Source organism: Cupressus sempervirens, chromosome 2 (assembly GCF_028749045.1).
Source record: "Cupressus sempervirens isolate cs-2001-9-10 chromosome 2, ASM2874904v1, whole genome shotgun sequence".
Lineage (NCBI taxonomy): Eukaryota > Viridiplantae > Streptophyta > Pinopsida > Cupressales > Cupressaceae > Cupressus > Cupressus sempervirens.
The window spans coordinates 685,265,476-685,286,778 of NC_143119.1; the positions used below are offsets into that span (position 1 = coordinate 685,265,476).

Below are 21,303 nucleotides of genomic sequence, written 5' to 3' on the forward strand. Positions count from 1 at the left end.
ACCCTTACAAATGAGAGCAAATGGCCTTTTATAGATGCCAAAATTTCAACCGACGGTAGAGATCAAAGGCAAAACCGACGATCTAGATTGAATCCCCAAAACCCTAATTAGGGTTACCACCCCATTGGCCAATGAGAAAACGCCAAATCGTCAATGGACCAATGAAAAAAGTGTAAAAAATGGCAACCAATGAGAAGGCACCAAAATGGCGACCAATGAAAAAACAACACTTGTCCTATTCTAGAAGAAAGAGAAATTGCCACTTGGGCTTACATTAAATGATCTTCTAATATGACTCTTCCCTTTTCTTTCGTTCTTTTAGCTAAGGCAATGAACCTAACTAGCCTTTTGTTGATTTCTTCCATGAAAGGACAAGGTGTGTGCTTTATCTTGAGCTCTGCCAATTTCATCATGTTGTTTGTTGCCTGTAGTGTCTTCTCGTGATCTTTCTCTTATTCCTTTACAAATCCAATGAAAGCATTTAGGGAGGAAAAGGCATTCAAACATTTCTTCTTGATGGAAACCTTTCCTAGCTCATCCAATCTCAATCCAAGTCTTGGCTCATTGATATCCCCTTCTCTGATGTCTTCAAAATCAAGCGCCATCCCGACGTCGCTGATCATGGTTGAAATGGAAGTGTCAATGCCTGGGTTGTGTTGTGTCACTGATTCCCATATCTCTTCGAGTATTCTCAATCTGGTAGTCAAACCATGATTCAACCGTACCCAATCCTCTCTCATCAACCAACTTGACCCTTTGCAAATATGCCTCTAGTAGCCCAATGAACGTTTGTAGCCTGGGAATAGCTAAATCTTTGATGGGAAGGAAATCCTTCCACTCCTCTTCAAATAATCTGAACTTGTTTCTAACAATTACTAATGACTGGAATGTCGAGATGAAGGCAAGAAATTTTGCCCATCTTGGATTGTATCATGGATCCAATCCCTAACTTCATGTAGCTGAGCTGATATCTCTTCAAGGTTGCTCCCGCTATCTTGAGGAAGGGCTGCCTGGTGCAACTGTTGGATGGGCTAGCAATCTCTCCAATATTTGTTCTCGGCCTCCAACTTTATGATCTTTTTATTTGCCTTCCTCAACCTTTCTCTAATTGAAGCTATACCCTCCTGAATCTCTTCACATTCCATATAATCTGTGTTTCTTCCCAAGTTGTGTTCCACTATCTCTTATTCCTGGGCCGCAATCTCATCTACTGCCTTATTGACTGTTGGTATAGCAATCTGAACCTTTCGGTGACCATCATTGTTGCTCCTGATTACCTTCGCCACCATCTTTGCCATTTGTTTTTGGTTCTCGCTATCACCCTTTTCTATTAATCCTCAAATGTCTTCCGCCATTCAGGCAGTTACTACCTTGCCTCTTGGTATAAGCATTTTCCTTAACCATAGTGGTGTGGTGCATCTCCCCAAATCTAGATTTGGTTCAACTAACAAAGCATCACCAACAGCCTCAGGTGCTTGATTTATTGCCTCGATGTCAATTGGCCAATCTTCTTCTCCACTAGTTTCTGCCATATCATCTCCTTGTTGGTTTTTTGAGAGAGGGGAATACTCAGTGCTCTCATTGTAACCACTTGATTCTGAATCAAAGCTTACTTCTACCGTGGCCCCTTTATCACTTGAGTTGACCTCTTGGCTTCTAGCCTCAACTATGCTTTCCCTTGATGGAACTATATGCTGTCTTTTGGCCGGAGATTGCGAATGTTCTTTGCCTTTCTCTACCTCCAAGGCTCTCTTCTTGTCTCTGGTTACTTCCTGTTGCCGGCTACTTCCTTCATTCCTTTGTCCGACCGGAGATTGCGAATGTTCTTTGCCCTTCTCTACCTCCAAGGCTCTCTTCTTGTCTCTGGCTACTTCCTGTTGCCGGCTACTTCCTTCATTCCTCTGTCCGACTAATTCTGTTTGCCCCACTTTTGGTTTCATCATCTCATAAGTAAGGGGTACCTTTTGTCTTTGCAGCCTCAATCTTTCATTATACCACAACTCGGTATGCAATTCTACTGCCCTTGTGACTGCCTCCAAGGAAGGATCCTGATGGTCATCCCAATCCACTGGATTCAATTATGTTCCTTCTACTGTATCATAATCATCTCTCAGCACATTTCCATCATCCTCCAATTGATCGGGAATATCAAGGCCTCTCCATTTGATATCTCTTATCATGTTCACCGACAATCTGGAGAAAGCTAGCTTTCTCACATGAAAGTCATCCTTGGCATTAGCCCAAAAGTCCTCTATAGTGGGAACATGCTTAAATTCATTTCCATGAGATAACTTGATAAGACCATTAGGATCAAACTCTTGCCTTGCTCTGTACCATCCTAGATGATACCATTCCAATTCTTTCTCCGCAGCTACAAAGGCGGCCTGATTGGGGCAACTATCATTGCCAATTGCGAGTGAGAAGGTAATGCCTGTTTTACCTTCATTTCTCATTATTCTATCATAGTGCTCAAGTTGCCTAGCCAATTCCATCAAAACTACCTTCTCGGGAGGGTATCTCGAAAGCCTCTTGGGACAGACCATACTCCCTGCTACTCTAATGTAGGTGAATTGCGAAAGTTGGATGAAACAACTTCCAAACTTTTTTATCTTTGCCTCCGCTTCTGATGAAAGTCTCTTAGCAAGTGTCCCTTGTAGTACCCTCACTGACTTCATGGCAAAGGCGTCACAGAATATCTTGTAATCCTTGTTGTTGTGCAAATGGAGCTGTGGATACCATTCATGCACCAAATATTGCCCTAGCCCCTTGCCAACTTTTCCTAAAGCCTTAAGTCCCAGACTCTTGTACAATCTAGCAATTAGGTAGAACACATAGGATCCCATGTAGAATTGCTTTTGGTTTTGCACAGTTCTAAGTTGCAATTCTAGGTTCTCGCTTATGTTCCTAGCCCAATCAAATCTTCTTTTCCCCTTTTCAATCTCATCAATGAAGAAGTACATCCAGTTTTCAAATTGCATCCTCTAAGCTAAGACCATGATCCGACTGAGAAGCACTATGAGATCTCCATACTCTGATTTGAAGTCCACCACGGTAAGCCTCGATGATCTGTTGATGTCTTTCCTACCCTCGTGTAGCCAATTCTGCTTTAGGTGTGTGAAATAGGCCTCTTGGTTTTCCTAAAATGATTTAGCTGCTTGATCCATCATCAGTACTATCATGTTCTTGTATTGGGGAATGTTAAATGTTTCTTCAATTGCTTGTCCGCCAATGTTGGCCAACACCCTCTTCCCTTCGCCAAAGATGATGGATTTACTGATTAGATCAAACCGGTATGCACATTCTATAATCAATTCTGGACAGGACAATGTAGGAGGAAAAGCCGTTGCGTGCACAATTCCACTTTTGTATATCTTCTTTGCCAAGGGGGATTGTCCTTCTTTTAGTCTGTCCTTCACCCGTATCATGTCTATTGAACCGATATTGGTGTCAGCTATTTGTTTCATTTTCGAGATTAAAGGTGTTTTGGGCATCATATCCTCTTTGTCTTTCTTAGTGTTTGTCCCCTTAGGATTCTTGCTTGTACTAACATCCTCCATCTCGTCACCCTATTATGGGATGGTAAAGAGGTAGACAATAGACAAGCAGAACCAAGGGGGGCAATCCTTAGACTAGAATGGAAGAAGGAAGTCAACTTAAGGACCCCTTTCAACTCTAAATGATTAAAAGTTACCTCTACCAATAGTTGGATCTTGACACTTGGAATTTAAGATCAGACCTTGAGAATTTTAAACCCTCTTGCAAATTAGAAATTTAAACATTTGAAACTATCCACCATTTGTCCACAAAAATCAGACTTCCACCAATGTATCTCCTCTCCCACCCAAAATCACCTAAGTCTGATATAAAAAGTACAGTCCCAAATGGAGGAAATCAGACTTTCACCATGTATCTGTTATGGCACAAAATCAGGTCTGCTCTTCAAAATTTGCCAAGAATGGAAAGTTTTTCCTTCAAACATATCTGCCCAAGCATGGAAAATCTCCAATTTGCCCTCAAAAATCACCTAGGGCATAAATCGCAGCCCTAATAGAAGGAGAAAAGATCACCAAATAATACAAAAATCTGCCACCAAGAGAAATCGCCAAGGTCTGAAAATGGTTGATTGCAAACAAAATTGCCCCAAAATGCAAGAAAATCTGCCTCCCAAAAGATATCGCCTAGGAGGAAAAAAGCTGCTCCAAATCCAAATTCGCCCAAAATGGAGAGAGGACTGCTCTTGCTAAATCGCCAACCTTGAGGAGGAAAAGTGAGAAGTGAGGAGAAAATGGGAGGGAGGCCTCCTCTTATACCCAACTTTCCAATTTCCTCCTAGCTGGCCGACTTAGATCCTGGGAGCAAGAAAAACAATAATTAATGCAAAATTACGGTCCACAATTAAATACTTAGCTAAAAATTAACTTTGCCAAAAGGAAAATTGCTTTTTTAAATTGCCAATTAGTTCCAAATTGCAAAAAGAAAATAAAAAATGCCTTGGGGGGGTGTTAAATATTTCCATTTAATGAGGATTTAGTAATTAATACGTCATTAAAATTGGATTTTGGCTAACCAAAAGCCATTTTTCAACATTAAATTATCAAATTCATTAAAGGCAAAAAAAGTTTTCGAGGCAATTTTAATCTACTAAAGACAATTTTTGCAATTTATATCCAAATCAATTTTGCAACGCCATTTAAATTTTTTTGACAAAAAAAAAAAAATTGCCTCTAGAGTCTAAAATCGATTTTGCAATTTGGCCTCATTTTTACAAAATTAATTTTTTCACTAGAGAAAAATTTAAGATTTTCCAAAACTCAAATCTAACAAATTTTCCTATTTGAAAAAAAATTCAAATTTACACAATTATATCCAAATTTTCAAAAGAAAATGTCTTAAGTACAAATTTACAATTTTATCCTGCCAAATGTTGCTGGTTGAATTTTGTCCGGCCTAAGGATGAAATTGGTTGCTCTAGAAAATCAGGGTGAAAATAAGCTAAGTCTCTCCCACTAGCCTGAAGGTGTCTAAGACTTCAAAATTTGCAAAAAAAAAAAAAATCAAAATTTGTTGGACAATCCAAAAATTTGCCAAGGTGATTAAAAAAAAGGGGGTCCCCAAAAATTTTGGGGCAATGATGTGAGAACCTCACAACAGTTAGTAATGTCAAGGATCTCCAGTGATCTCTTATTAATGTTATTGATGTCTTAAGACTGTTTATTGAGACGATAGAAACCGTCGTAAATACCATAGCTCACTCCTCACTCGATAACACAATTCATTGAAGATGTTGGATTGTATCTTTGATTACAGATTATATATTATATCGATCTTATCAGTCCCAATTAATAATTTTGGGATCCTTCCATTGATATCTTGATAATTTCCATCAATAGACCTTGATAATTTCCATCAATAGACGTTAACTTCTATTTTTGTCTCTAACATATTCCTTGATTAGCTTGCATCTTGTTCAGTCTTTGCTATTATCAAATGTCTGAGAAGAAAGTCTTAATTACCTTTTTATCAATGCTTTACATAGATTTCACTATCATTGTGTTGAGTTGATACTTATGTTGCTTCACGCAATGCCTTTATCATCTATCTCAATAGCATATATTATAGAATAGGATTAATAGCCCCTGTTTACTATCAAAAATAGTATATTTGGGTTCCTCTGTGTAATGTCCCCATTGTTTATAGATTCTTTATGTCATCATTTGTGGTTATAGTTTCTGCCCCCTATCATATATCTATCATTAGATTCATTTCTTATGATGTTGCCCATATTTTGCATATTGAATACTACGTTTATATTACTAATGCCAATCATACTATGTCTATGATTTGGTCTCCATATATAAACAATAATATTGACAATTGATTCATTTTGTAATTTAATTATATTATGGTTTATTTATTTTAATATTATTATTACAAATTTTTTGTCAAATCTTGTTTTATAATAGGTAGAAGAACTTCAGTTTGTGAAACCCTAACACATTGTATATTATGGGATGCAAGAACTCATCAAGTCTGGAGTCGAAATTGAGGACAATATTAGTGTTGGTGACTCAGAAATAGGAACATTTAATGTGTCAAATCTTTCATACTGAATTTATTTTCGATGGTTGTTGAAGAACATCAGTTTCAGACTTAATGCTGGTCAATTTGGGACCTGGACACCACTTGCGGTCTCACCCTTGAGTGTCCCTGATGTTGGCAGACATACAAGCTCTCCCTAGTTAGAGGAATATGTTTTGGTGGAAGAACTCCAGTTTGTGAAACCCTAGAACATTGTTTATTGTAGGATGCAAAAATTCATCAAGGTTGGAGTCAATTTGAGGATAATATTACTGTTGGTGACTTGGATCTCTTAGGAATTCATGTTAGTGTTCACCTGGGATAGTGTGTGAGGTAAAGTAATAACTCACTAGTAATTATGTTTATTAGTATTTAGTATTATTATTGTTATTTTAACAACAACATATATTACAGGTTGGAGTTGTTTTAACAATTCATATGATTTGAGATGTGTATATTTATTTCAGTAACAATCACAACTAAATAGGGATCTTTGGAGATATTTTCTCCTTAAATATAGGAGTAGACTCTTCTTAATATGTGAGATGTATTGATTGAAAATGTATGTAAGAACGTATTAGTTTTTTTTCAAGTAATCTGATTTTTGTGTCCATACTTCTTATACGGTATCAGAGCTTAGAACATCCTTGTGCCTATGTGGCATTTCCATGCATTGTCTGATATGTGCACATTTCCTAGAAGGTCGATGAAAGATAGATCTGCACTTTGGGTCCATCTAGCAGCTTATATTGGTTTGTAAACTAAGTTTTATATATATATAAGCAAATAAGTTCATACACCACTATGCTAATATTAAAGCAACATAGCAAAATACACCACCATAACAATGTTTCAATTGAAAAACAATAATGTCAACATTTATAATCAGCCATCACGATCAAATATCATAAAAACTGTCAAGCAAATCATCATCATTCTGCTGTTGCAAATTAGAAGCACAAAAAGTAATGCTATAGGCCTATTCAAGGCCAAGGTTGTGATTGTGCCATATTGTAAGCTTCACACATTAATTATCATACTCGATGATTCAAAACAAGCAAGTTTGGATCAGACTGGATGAAGCCAAGGAAGCGGGCCTTTTATCCAGATTTAGCCACAGTAAAGATCCCTTTAGATTTTGTTCAATCAAATAGTTTTCTATACATGTTAGCCTATATGCACAAATTATGGTGTATTACATACATTCCATAATAGATGTGTGACAATTTTATACATCCCAATTCTTCTCAAGTAGCATTTAATTAAAATCTAATTCTAAGTCTAATTTGGCATTTAAACTTTTGAAAAAGTAAACAAAAAGGTGTTTTTCAATCAACTTCTCTTAAACTCTCTCTGGGATCCTATGCTAGAAACCAAAATTGCCCAAAAGTCATCTGAATTCTGCCAGGGTTCTTCTGAGAGAATTCTCAGCCAAATTCAGTCTCTACGGCAGACTTTTGACAGAATCTGACAAGGACCAGACTTTTGAGAGAATTGAATCGGGAATTCCTAGCTCTAGGAGAGAATCTAGTAACTCGGTTTATAAACATACGCAACTTTTGTGTCACTGTCTCTACATTACTTGTGTGAAGGAGTGCCACTGTACAGTCATGTTGACTCAGAAGCAGAAGGAAACAATATACATTTTAGCCGCCAACCCCTCTAGACATCTTGGTCATCTTTTCTACTATTATATCAGGTGAGCAAAGGGTGTACGAGCACAAAATGACCTGTTATATCTCAGAACTTTAACACTGATATCATGCTTAGTGCTCAAGTTTTACTAGGTGATAATCACTATATGTGGAAGGCGCTTCTGTTTTGGCCTTGGTTTGCATTGTGCATGTTTGTGGTGCTTGCTTCATTTAATATAAGTCAGGCACTCCTATTTTCAGTCTCTATACAGATTGGGGTTTCTATCTTTAATTCACTTTGTCATTTGTGGTGACTACTTTGCTACTTGCACAGATCACATTCTCATCTACATGAGTAACCATAGCATGCTTTAATTGATTTCTAAGAGCCATGCATGTGCCATGGTTGTAGACAATGGCATAGTTTTGGAAAGATTCATTCCATTTCACCATAATGGTAGATTTTGCATGTACAAAAAACTGAAATAACATGCTTGAAGGCAAGAGCACCCTTGTGATCAGTGCTGCAAGATGCAGCAGTATCTGCGTTCGAAGTCCATCAGCCACTGCTCGAACTTGAACAAAGGGGTTTGGTTGTGTTGTTTAGTGTTATGTATAGATCCAATACCGTCTCCAACTCTTTTGTATTGATGCTTGATGTCAATTCTTGCTTGAATTCCAGAACTGCAACTTCTCCTTCTACCTTTCCCAAACTTTCCTCCCAATCTAGTAGCAAGTCCTAAGTGGTGTGCATGGTATTCAAGAAGATGGAAAAGTTCTCAAAATCATCTCTTTCAAAAACATTCAACTCAAAGAACTCCTCCAACTTGACTTTCAAATTCTATGTTGTCATTTCATCCTCTACCAATCTCTATGACAACAAGGATGTAACTGTGTTGGACACCCCCTACCTGATGTTGACAACCAACTTTTTCCATCGAGTGGATTCCCACTGCACTATACCATCGAAGGAAATCATAGACATCTCCTTCACTGATAACTCAACCATCGATCAATGCTTGCTTTGGGGTCTCCATCAAATTTTGAATATCGGAAATCATTTCATCTTGCTAAATATGCTCATCTTCCCATGATTCCTCCATGCACTAGATCCTAGAGAGTACAACTAATGCCCTAGTATGCACTTGCACCAATTTTTTTGCAAATTTGAATGCTTCCTTCTAAATTCTTTCAACCCAAACCTTCGCACCTTGAGCAATCCGCTTGATTCTAACAATATCTATTGCTTCAGTTGAAACACCTGTCAGAGGGACGAATGATGGACCTTCCTCTCTTACTAGACGAGGCAAGTCATTGATGTATTGATACAAGGCTTTGATTTCTCTTTTTTGTTTCTGGTATCCTTCCATCTTCTTCGGTCTATCCTTCAAAGCTTGAGTAGAGTCATCAAATTCTTTTATGATTTGCTCCCGGCAGGCACGACCAAGGTTGATTTCTGTGACATGATACTCATCTGGAGCAATCTGATTCTTTCCTTTGTCAATTGTAGGAGTTGCAATTTGCAAAATCCTGAACCGCAATTCTTGTTTAACAACTTTAGTGTATCTTTTTGCTTTCCCTTGTTCTTCATATTGGTTTGCTCGGTCCAAAAATTCATATACTTCAATTGCTGGATCAACCTCCTTTTGTGGACTCCTTTGAATCTATTGCTTTAACCATTATGGAATGGGTATACTCTGATCTCCTAGGATCACCAATTGTTCTTTCCTTTGAAACGCTTGAAAGTCAATCTCCTTTTCACCTCCTAGACTATCCATCATCACTTCAGGAGTGCAAACTTCTATAGTTGGAATTTGAATCGTTGTTGCAAGAGCTTCTTCTCCTGGACAAGCCTCGATCTCCATCATTTCTTGCTCTAAGATTGCAGCAAGACTTTCCTCTATAGCTTTATCTTGATCTCTTCCTTTCCCTTGCACAAATTTTTCAAAGGCATTTATACTTAGTCTGTCATGTAATAACCTAGCCAAACTTTCTTCTCTCTCAAATCTCGTTATGCTTGTGTCTACTTCTTACCTTTCAAATGTTTCTATCTCCTAAACACTAGGAGTGTGACTCAGGCAAGACGGAGCATTTCCAGATTTTTGCTTCTTCTGTTGAGGCTCTTGGACATGTGTCTCGCTCCTAGGACGCTTTTCTCGAGCTACCTCTTTCCCTTTCCAAGTTTCTACACGTTCTAATTGAGTTCCTCTTTCTTCGATACTCCCTTCGGATATTTTCTCTGGTCGTTCATCCCTAAGTGATCAATGACCAATCAATCAATATGTGAATCCATTTGCTAGCGCAACTAGTTTTTCAAGCTTATGCTCAATCCACCACTTTGAAAAATCCAAGACTAGCTTTAAAAGAGCTTCCACATCTGTAACCTCTTTCTTTTTCCAATCATATGTTTGAATTGTCATTTTTGGATTGAATCCTTTTTACATCACATTTGGATCCTTCTCCATCTGATCAAGAACATGGAATATGTTGCATACTTTGATAATGCTCAATGGCAGTCTTGAATGCATCTTCTTTCTAATCTTGTGCTCATCCACCATTTGCTGAAAAATCCTCAAGGTGAACTTTATGTTGGTACTTTGATCCCGCTACTGACGTAATCTTGTTGTAGGAATCAAAATCGAACCTTTTCAGATATAAAGGGGAAGATGAAAGAAGTGGAGTTTATTCGATGATCTCTCACTTGCCTTCATGTCAAGATTGTGTGTTACTGAGTGAGTTCCAACAAGACCATCTTATCTATTGGGTACCTCGGAAGTTTGTACGGCTCCATGGAAAATCTTTGAACACATTTGTATGAAAAGGTGGGAAATTGGATGAACCTAGCGTCATAGTCCCCCACCAACTTCATTGCGCTAATTGATAATCTCATATGCAACTTCTTTTGTAGGGTTACTATGTGCATGGCAAAGGCATCATTAACCCTTACAAAACATCCCTAGAATATAAATGCAATTTTGGAAAGCATTCATGAACTTTCGAGTGTTGGGTTCCACTCCCAATCATTCCTTTGCATCTCAATCCATCATAATTCATCCTTCGTGCTAGCATATAGATGGCATAAAAGCTCATGTAAACTTTCTTGTGTGCTCTAGATTCATCAATTGTTCATTCAAGTTATCACTTATGAGTCCAACCCAATCTATCCTATCAACTTCTTTTGCCACCCGCTCAACGAAGTACCACATCCAAGATTCAAATCTTTAGGAATGAGGCATGCCAAAATTGCGACTAAGCATCATGATCATGTCGCTATACTCCCTCTACAAGTCAAGCCAAACTAGTTCCTTAGGAATCTTGGAATGATGTGATCTATTCATTTTCAACCATCTCTTGTTGATTATTTCTTCACAGAACGAAATTCCAACAATGTAGATTTTGAGTGCCTGCTCATATGTTTTCATCACCATTCTCGAGTGTGAAGGATTCCCAAATGCTTCAAATATGGATGCTAGAGAAAAATCCACGAGGATATTTCGTTTTACATCCCTAATTGTTCCATCCCTAGGGCTATATTGTTTGGCACATTCTACGATCAACTATGGATGTTGAAAAGTAGGAGGGAAACCAGATGCAGCAACAATTCCACTTCTCACGATTCTGGTAGCTAGGTGCGTAGGATGATGGCCATTGTGTCCAAACATTCTCTTATTAAATTCTTTCAAATTGTGGCCACCGAGGCTTGTATCTCCAATTTCTGCCTACTTCGACATGATTTTAGATTCGAGGTAGAATTCTCTTCTTCCATCCTCTATCAATTGTCCTCATGTTTCCCCTATTCCTCAAGGTTCTACCATTCTCCCTTCCTGCAAAACAAAAAATGTTCATACGTAAGAATAGGCCAAAAACAAAAAAAGAAAGAATAATTCCTCCAAAAGATGAGGATTTTGGAACTTTGTCAAGATTTCTAGATACTCAAGCTTTTCTCAAGAAACTTGCAAATTTCTCCAACTCACTAAAAAAGTTCCTTTCTGATGAAGTTCGGAATCCTCCTTCATGAAATCCAAGAAAATTCCTTTTCTCTTGTCAACGATCTTGAAAATTTCTTCATAAATCTTCCTTCCAAACTCTCCAAATTTCACTCTTCCTCTTAATTCGTTCTTCAAATTTGTGTATGAGGAAAGAATGAAATGGTTTGATTATATAAGCCGTCCTTTTGAAAAAGTTGTCATCAAAGTTGTAGGCTAATATTAAGCAGTTGCTTTACTTAGTCACCGAGATTCCAATTTTTGTGCCACTTATCCAATTTGAATTGTTTTGGAACTTAATTAATTAAATATTAATAAGAATTTAATATTTAATTAATTTTCTTCATTTAATAAAAAAATCAAAATTTCTTTCAATTTCTTCCAACATTTCATTTTTTGGATTATTTTCAAAAAATAATCAAACTAAATATTAATAAAAATTAATACTCAAATTTTTGTGTAAATCCAAAATATATCTTGAAAAACCATCTTGAAAATCGTTTTAGAATTCGACATTTTCATCCTTGAAGAATTTTCCCAACTTTTTTATTTTCCAACTTTTCGCCTTTTTTTCCAATATTTTCAAACTTTGACTCTTTTCAAATTTTCAATATTTATAATTCATTTTTTATGATTTTTCAGATTTTTTCTCGGACTTTTTGAATTATCAATTTTTTGGAAATTTCTAAATTCTTGTCCTTGGAATTTTCACAAGATTTTCAAATTTTCCAAGAGTTTTTTCATTATCCAATATTTTTCCAAAATTTTCAACTTCTTAGGTTTCCCCATCTTCCGAAATTTTCCAATTTTTCCATGGCAATCCTACAATTTTTGGACTTCTTGCAACACTTTCAATTTTTCAAAAAAAAAATCACTATCGTGGATTCCAACCTTTCAAATTTTCTCGGATTTTGAATTTTTCCAAATTTTCAAAAAATTCCCAAATTTCTCAAATTTTTTAACTTTTCCCATTTCTCACACTTCAGATTTTCATGATTTCAAATTTCTCAATTTTTTCTTGGATAAACATTAAAAAAAAATTGTGTTTTTTGTGGACTCTTCCTTTGAACAATTTCCATGACAGGGTAAAAAAGAATGTGCCCCAAAAACTTGTGTGAAGGATTTCCATCCACACGGGAAAATCCATGACATAAGTAAAAGTGCACTCCGGATTTCAAGGAATTTGGGATTTCGGATGGAGATAGAATCCATGATGGACTCAAAAGTTTGACTCAATAGATGTCGGAAGCAAGATTTTGGAGGGATAACGGATTTGTTCATCATTGAGAAAATCCATAGTGCATAAAAAAAAAAAGCATGCTCTGTGAATGGTAGAAGGCGGCATTTTAGACGAGTCATGGATTTCTTCCCAACCGGACAAACTTCTTGACAAATGAAAAAGTGCACTCCGTGAATTGCGGTGAGCACGGTTTGGACATAACGGATTATCTCCTTGCCGGATAGAATCCTCTATAGGCTTGAAAGAGCGCTCTCGAAATAGAAAATAGTGGTTTTGAGGGGGGTAAGGAATCCTTGCTTTGCACATCTTCCTTGGCACACATGAAATCAAGCTCCAAAGGTTTTGGAGAGCACAGTCTTGAAGGCCCCATGGATAATGTTACATTTGACTATTTGTTGCTTGGTGTTGTCATGCACTCCCAACAAACTCGGCTCCATGGTGGACTGTAAAGGAGTTTTCGCAAAATTCACTCCATTCACTACAGTTATGTGACGGGTTTCCTTCCACTCACTATTTCCTTGCTTGTTTTCTTTTGCATTATAGGAATGTTTAATATATAAGCATGGATCACCTCCTTTTATTTTGGATCACTCCATGATCGAGTTGAATATGCGCATGATATTCCCTGAAATCTCCATGATTGGCAGTTATAGTTGCATTCATCTTCCATCAAATTGTCATTGCCTTAGGATCATTCCTTGACTAGGTGACTTACTGGCTCTACTCACATCCACACTACGTCTACCTTCCAATTGGAACATGTGTTAGAAAGGCCAGAGTTGTCGTTGCACCAAAAGATCGACCTGTCAATGCCCGATACAACCAATAGTCTTATAGAACCACAAGAGGCAGTTAAGCATGTTGTGAATCCTGTGAGGGACATTGGCCCACTGCCAACAATCCCCCTCCCAACCTCACTCATCGTGGCTTGCAGGATTTGAACCTGTGACTAAGCTTTTATACCAATTGTTAGAAAGGCCAGAGTTGTTGCACCAAAAGATCGACCTATCAATGCCCAAAAAAACCAATAGTCTTATAGAACCACAGAAGGCGGTTAAGCTATGTCGCATATCCTGCGAGGGATGGTGGCCCACTGCCAACAACATGTTCCATGAGTTCTTAATGTGGCTCCATCATGTTATTTTGTTTGGTTGATGTCATCGGCATTAGGAGTGATTTGGTGGTCTATAGACATCATCTACGGTTAGTACATCCTCCTTGCTAAACGGTCCCAATTAGAGAACAAAATTTGAGGTAAGTTGAGGATTTCAGATGGGCCGACTGATTCAGAAATTGTATTTATGTGCACTTTTGAGAAGTGTGGGGATTCCACGGTGGAACCCACTATGCTCTTCACATTATAGCTTTTATTTTTTGCTCCAAGCAAAAATAGGGCCATGAATAGGGGACCCATGCAGAATGGGCGGTGAAGTGACCAAAGGTCACAACAATATGCATGTTGATTTTATTTAGATTTTATATAACTCCTTGATGCAAAAGCATAGTGGCCAACAGAAGCACCAGAGTAAGTCAGTTTATGGATCTTGAAAAGGTTTGTAGGAGGATCCAGAAAACCACACAATGTGGACAGTTGATGAGTTCTTGTCCACATCGAGGTTTTTGGTAAGCCTATTTAAAACCATGGAAGGAGAGACTTTCATTTGAATCAAGATCATAAGCCACAAGAGTTGTTTTACTGCAATTAGAAGCACTAAGGTGGAGAAAACAGACATGGTCGATATTGTAAACAATTGTATAGGAGAGCGACTAACTATAGAGAAACTCTAATTGCCAGACTTCTTGGAGGTATTGTCGACTAGTGATAGTTCACTGGAAGTGAAAGTGGAATAAGTTCTCATATGCGATCATGTCCAGCAAGATCTAGATAGCGGTATGCGGGCCTAAAAGCATGCATATGCATACAATTCTATTCCCAATGTGTGTGATGTTCTTACTCCCCATGTTCGCACTAGAGGGATATTAGGAATTCATGTTAGTGATCACATGGGATAGTGTGTGCGAGATAAAGTAATAATTCACGTAGGGATTATGTTTGTTAGTATCTAGTAATATTATTGTCATATTAACAATAATATATATTACGGTTTAAAGTTGTCTTAACAACTAATATGATTTGACTTGTGTATTGTTAAGTAACAATCACAACTTAGTTGGGATTTTTGGAGATAATCTCTCCTTGAATATAGGAGTAGACTATCCTATATATATGTAAGATGTAATGAATGAAAGCACGTAGTATTTTGTTATTTTAATTATTCTCACTTCTGTGTCATTGCTGAATATCATTCATTTATGAGTTTTTTGTGGATAGTTGTTGAAGAACATCACTTTTCAACTTAATGCTGGACAATTTGGGATCCCAGCACCACTTATAGAGGGTTGGCTAGGGTTAGAAAAATTATCCTAATCCAATCTGGACTGTTTTGGTATGATATCTGCCCATTTATTTGACGGATATCTCAATTTTAGTTTTGGAAATTTCTGAGTAGTTCTCGGGTTTAAATTGTCATTTTTCTGAGTATAATAATAACAACCAGAATTTACTATTTTTCAGTTTCAACTCTGAAGTTCTGAACTGAAATCTGACCAAAAATTCTGGGTTGGATAGAAACTACTGCAATGCAAGTAGATTTTCATATGTATGCCCTAGTTGTAAAAGCTTTTGTTATCATATTTGTGCTCTAGTTTGCAGAGATTATTGTCTTGTATTTAGTATCCTATTTGGGGATATTAAAGATGCCTTGAGACATTTGGCGGGTGGTAACAACCATCTAAATGTCCTCACCTCAAAATACAACTATTTGATGCAGTTTATTTTATTCCCAATCTTCTATAGCATAAGATTGAGTTGCCTGCACAAGGTGTCCAAAAGATATGTAAATGTTATTACTCATCCAACAATGCAGCAGCTCTACAGTTCTTTATCTGGTATGATTTGAACAACGTTATGGAGTCCAACTGTGTAAATGGAAGCAATGAGAATATTAGTAACAAATAGTCCATATTTCACTTCTCCCTCACAGTAAACAACTCTTACAAAACATTGCCCCCTTTAGAGGACGCCAATATGACATTGATCAAGGGCTAGTTTTTGCATCTTTCCACCCATTTGAAACAATTGGCACACCTATCTCAACCCATGAATCTGTAATGTCCACATTTCTGTGCCTTTCTTAGTGTCAGTGTTTTTAGCAAAATTAGCCTATTATCCAGGTTCGTAGGCCATTGTATTGCATAGAGGACAGGTACAGGGGCTTATGGAGTCACGCAAGGGCTTTGTAAAACAGTTTGGGCAGGTTGGGACAGTCTCCTGGATTTTAGGGAAATCCCTATTTTTAAGAAACCAGGACACTTTAAGAGACCTCCAGGATCAGCCTAGAGACTTCGGTTGCAGTTCCTAATTTTTAAGAAGGGTTCCTAAGTTTTAGGGTGAAACTGTTTGTTAGCTCACAATGGTCAAACATCACCCCTCGACTAGTACCATAAGACAAAACCTATGAATAAATAAATAGGTATGAGTTTCTAGCTCAGAAATACATCAGCAAATTAAATAAGCTATGAATTGCTAACTCAGTAATCCATCACCGAGAAAGAGGATGATCACTCTTTTGGTGTCTAAACCCATCCATACCCCCAGAGATAGAAATTAAACACCAAATCTTTAGTTCAGTGGGAATAAAGACAGCAAGTCACTTCGTTCATAATCTTCAGGGCAGCTGTTCAATCCCAGCTAGCGCACACATCAGCATTTTCTGACCGACGGGCTTTGAAATTGCAGATCAAGGGAAATCAGGGCCTTCATGAGGATGTCATTGACAGTTAGAGACAGAAGTGAAAGAATTCAGTGATTGCTGAAGTAGATTTTGCACATACTTATGCTGATGTACAGATCTGTGTTGCACATGCCTGGCACAGTTTAACAGCATTGTTTTCAATAAAACTCAGATTTAGTCCATTCATTTGGTGTTAAGTAGATTTGGTTCCAATAGAAGTTAAGCTTTATTGTAATTGTTATTTCAGTATCTTTTGATTTCCTAGCATTTGCAAAAAAAAGAAAATAAAAAAAATCATAAAACACAAAGTTTGGAAAAAAATAATAATAACCTAGAATAAAATCAGACTTGGCAAACTTGCATTCTGGGGGTGGTCATTACAGAATCTATTATGGGCTTCAATGAATCTTTAACAATCTTAAACTCTTATTCCCATAAGGTTCCACACATCTTCTCATAACCCGACCTCTTGTACCCATTTTAAGTTTCATGAAAAAACTTCAACATTTCCATTCCTGTCACTGCTAGTTGAGCAGACCCACTCCTTTTGAAGGGTCAGGCATATCGAAGGAAAGAGGCGACATTCTTGGGTTGGTGGGAAATAGAAGCAATGACTGCTTCTGCATCCTTTGGTTTGCTTCCAACATGATGTTGGTCAATGAAGATGGAAAACGATAATCCAATGACAGAGTAAGGAAAATATTTCAAAACCGTAGCTGGGAACAATACCCACGATTAAGCATGGATAATGAGAATCCAATGACAGACAAAGGAAAAAGTTTTTAAGCCGTAGGTAGGAACAACACCCACAATTTTTCTAAAACTAGTTGCAAAACAATTTTGAAAAATACAATACAGTAGACTAGAAACCCTAACTCCTGCCTAAGGCCCCACATTCTGATAGAATAAAAAAAAAAGACTAAGAGACACAATTTTCATAAACACTAGGTTAGCATCAAAGTACAGAAAATCAAAATAGCATAAAAATTGCCACAAATCCCACATCTTTTTTGGGAAAATCCACCGCATGTCGTGTGCCACACAAAACCTTTTGTGCAACCCAAAACCAGCACTGAAACATCATAATTGTTTGAGAAAAAAATGTGCAAAAAATCTTGCAACCTTGTTGCTAACAATTTTATAAAAATCATGTAAACAAATCTATTAAAACGCTGCAGAATTTAACTGAAAAACATGCCCACAATTTTGCAAAAACCCTTGTGCGATGTGGAATGCATGCATTACCCACATATTTATTTAGATAAATCCATCACCAAACTTCAAAAAAAAACCTATGAATTAATTGAAATAAGCTGCTGAAAACCCTTTTACAAATCCATACAACTTCCTTTGGTAAATTCTTTGTCATAAACACAAGCTTGCATTCACCGATTCCGTGGTTTTCAACTCTCGTTCTCTAATACCATATCACAAAAGGTAATGACACATGCAACAAGTACCAAGATATTCAATATTAACAAAGAAGCATAAGACTCATTAAACCAGAGTTCCAAATGATTTATCCAATTAAGATGCGATCATAAACTAGGAAAAGAAAACGATAATTGTAAGAATAAAAAATATTCCTAGAGTCTTTCCAAACAAATTTGGCGATTAACAATATCATCTAACTTATTCCTTTTATGGGCTTTGAATAGTTATGTCACCATTCCTTTTATGGGCTTTGAATAGTTATGTCACCTTGTTTGCAAGAATCCCAAGCAGTGATGCTACATTGAACTTTGAGCTTCATTGCAGCTATTCTTGAACTAGATGGAAATGTAGAACTAAAATGAGCTAAACTCGTGTATTTGGGGTAGTCCTAGCACTATTGGGAGTATAACCCTCTATGGAAAAGTGGCAAGTACAAGACTTTGGTCATCAACATAACCCCATAGTCTATTTATATCAATTCTTTTGTCATAAAGGTGTGTATTAACTCTTGTAAATCTGCACTTAAATTCAGGTTGATAGAAATGACATTTTTGTAGCTTAGTGCTCCCCATAGCTCTTAGGTTTGCTTGCAATCTTGTTGCAAATTGTCTCAAAGGCTACTTCGTATAATAAGGACTCTTGACAAAATCCTCTAATAATTCGCAAGAGAAACTAAAAAATGGATTACAAACAAAACTAGTTACTTCGCCCCCACCACACACCGGTAACTCAGCCCCCATATACTCTTCTTGATCCTCTTCATCACTCATGTTGTCAGAAGTAGAACTCAGACATTACAAGAAATAAATTTCATAGTTACCAAACATGCCAAATGTCTCTAAATTGTGCACTAGCTCAAGACACAAGGATTTTTCATTTGTTTTTTTCCAAGTGTTGCACAAAGCATGGTAGCAAAGGATACATTATAGAAACAGAAGACAAACAAAAGACAAAGCTAATTTGACTGATAACTTTTAATTTAATCAAATATATTTATGGAAATCTGCAAAAGAAAAAATTGTAAATACACTTATAAAATAATTTTAAAAGCGAATTAGTAAATTGTAAAACCCTAAATTAGTAACTAAACTAGAAACTGAAAACAAACAAAAGGAATTTAGAAAACTTTAAACTATAATGAAGGGACAAAGCTTACCTTGATGCTTGACAATTGTGTTGATTCAACAATAAAATGAAAAAAGACCTTGCAATAATTCTCAATCTTGCAAGCTTGAACTTGTTGCTAATTCAGCCTTTGTTTTAAACGTAAGAGTGAGTAGAGATGAGGCTTAAATGTTTATTTACAAGTTTTTTGTGATCGTTTCAGGAGTGAGTGGGACTCACTGACCATTAACATTAGGGTTATTACCACAGATTTAACATATGTAAAAAATGAACAAGCATTTTGTCTCAATTGTCACATGGGATACCTGGGCATCTCAAACGTAGTTAGAAGACACAAAGGGGTCCCCTAATGGTCCAAAAGACATCCTAGCATCTGCATCTGCATTATAAGAAGACAATCCAAAAACATGTCCTCCTTGAGCGAGACATACATTTGTTTGTCATTGTATGTCTCCTAAATGGTAATTTTTATTCAAATACTAGTTTTGAATATGACCACAAATTACTAGTTTTGAATAAACAAATGGACCTTAAATTCTAAGTACTATCACAAATGTAAACAAGTGGACCCTCATTGACAATTTGTTTGCTTTTTCTGCCTAAATACATTAAAAACACAAAAAAACAGAAGTAAACAACACTTCCTTATTTAATTTTTGCCTCACCAAAAAAGCTGCATTACTACTATTACTCTGAGTTACCAGATTCTCTCCTGGACCTGGGAATTCCTGATTCAATTCTCTCGAAAGTGTGGTCCTTGTCAGATTCTGTCAAAAGTCTGTCACAGAAACCCGAATTTTGCTGAGAATTCTCCTAGAAGAATCCTGGCAGAATTCAGATGACTTTTGGGCGACTTTGGTTTCCAGCATGGGAACCTAGAGAGAATTTCAGAGAATTTGGCCAAAAACCACCTTAATTACTTTTTCAAAAAGTTTTTAATGTCACATTAGACTCAGAATTAGACTTGAATTAAACGCTACTTGAGAAGAATGGGAATGTATAAAAGTGTCACACATCTATTGTGGAATGTATACAATACACCATAATTCGTGCATGTAGGCTAACATGTACAGAAAACTATTGATTGAACAAAATATAAAGGGATCTTTACTGTGGTTAAATCTGGATAAAAAGCTTGCTTTCTTGGCTTTATCCAGTCCGATCCAAAGCTGCTTGCTTTGAATCATCGAGTATTATAATTAATGTGTGAAACTTACAATATGGCACAATCACAACCTTGGCCTTAAACGGGCCTATAGCATTACTTTTTGTGCTTCTAATTTGCAAAAGCAGAATGATGATGATTTGTTTGATAGTTTTTCATGATATTTGATCGTGATGGTTGATTATTAATGTTGAAATTATTGTTTTTGAATTAAAACATTGTTATGGTGGTGTGTTTTTCTATGTATAAATATTAAATATATAAAGTATACTGGTGTATGAACTTATTTGCTTATATATATATATATATATATATATATATATATATATATATATGCTTGTACAGAAAAACCCAAAACGAATCCGAACCCAACCCAAAAAAAATTGAACAAATTTCAAATCCAAAACCCAAACCCAAATCTATATCCGAATCCAAACCGGCAACTTAGCAGTATTACTCATTGTTCACAGCTGCATGTTTGATTAGTGTCCAAACATCATGTTCTCAATATTTCATTTTTAATATATTATAAATATCTATCAGCGTTCTGAGTTCTCAGATTATACCAAATCAAGGTATGAAAGAAATTGAATGAACACCTATCCTCAACCCCAGTCCAAACTGGTAACTTATTTCAAAGTTTCCTATTTCCAAGTCTTACAATGAACAACATGCATATTTTGCTCGATAAACTACAATGAATTTTACAATAGTTTCAGCTTCAACTTCTTAATAGGATAGAGAAAGTACAAGCTGACGTCTCGCTCAATATTGCACGAACTTCTGGTTCAAACCCTAGATCAAGCATCCGATCTGCTTCATCCAACACCTGAAACAAAGCCAAAAC

At 36.7% G+C, this 21,303-nt stretch overlaps 1 protein-coding gene across 1 annotated transcript in view; it reads right to left on the reverse strand.

The window, feature by feature from the left end:
• Nucleotides 1-21,303, reverse strand: part of STRS1 (DEA(D/H)-box RNA helicase family protein) — a 107,613-nt gene that overhangs the window by 47,156 nt on the left and 39,154 nt on the right. Inside the window, exon 5 of the mRNA XM_089815049.1 lies at nt 21,207-21,285. Coding sequence (XP_089671175.1) covers nt 21,207-21,285 — 79 coding nt within the window. The remainder of the gene's footprint in view (nt 1-21,206; nt 21,286-21,303) is intronic.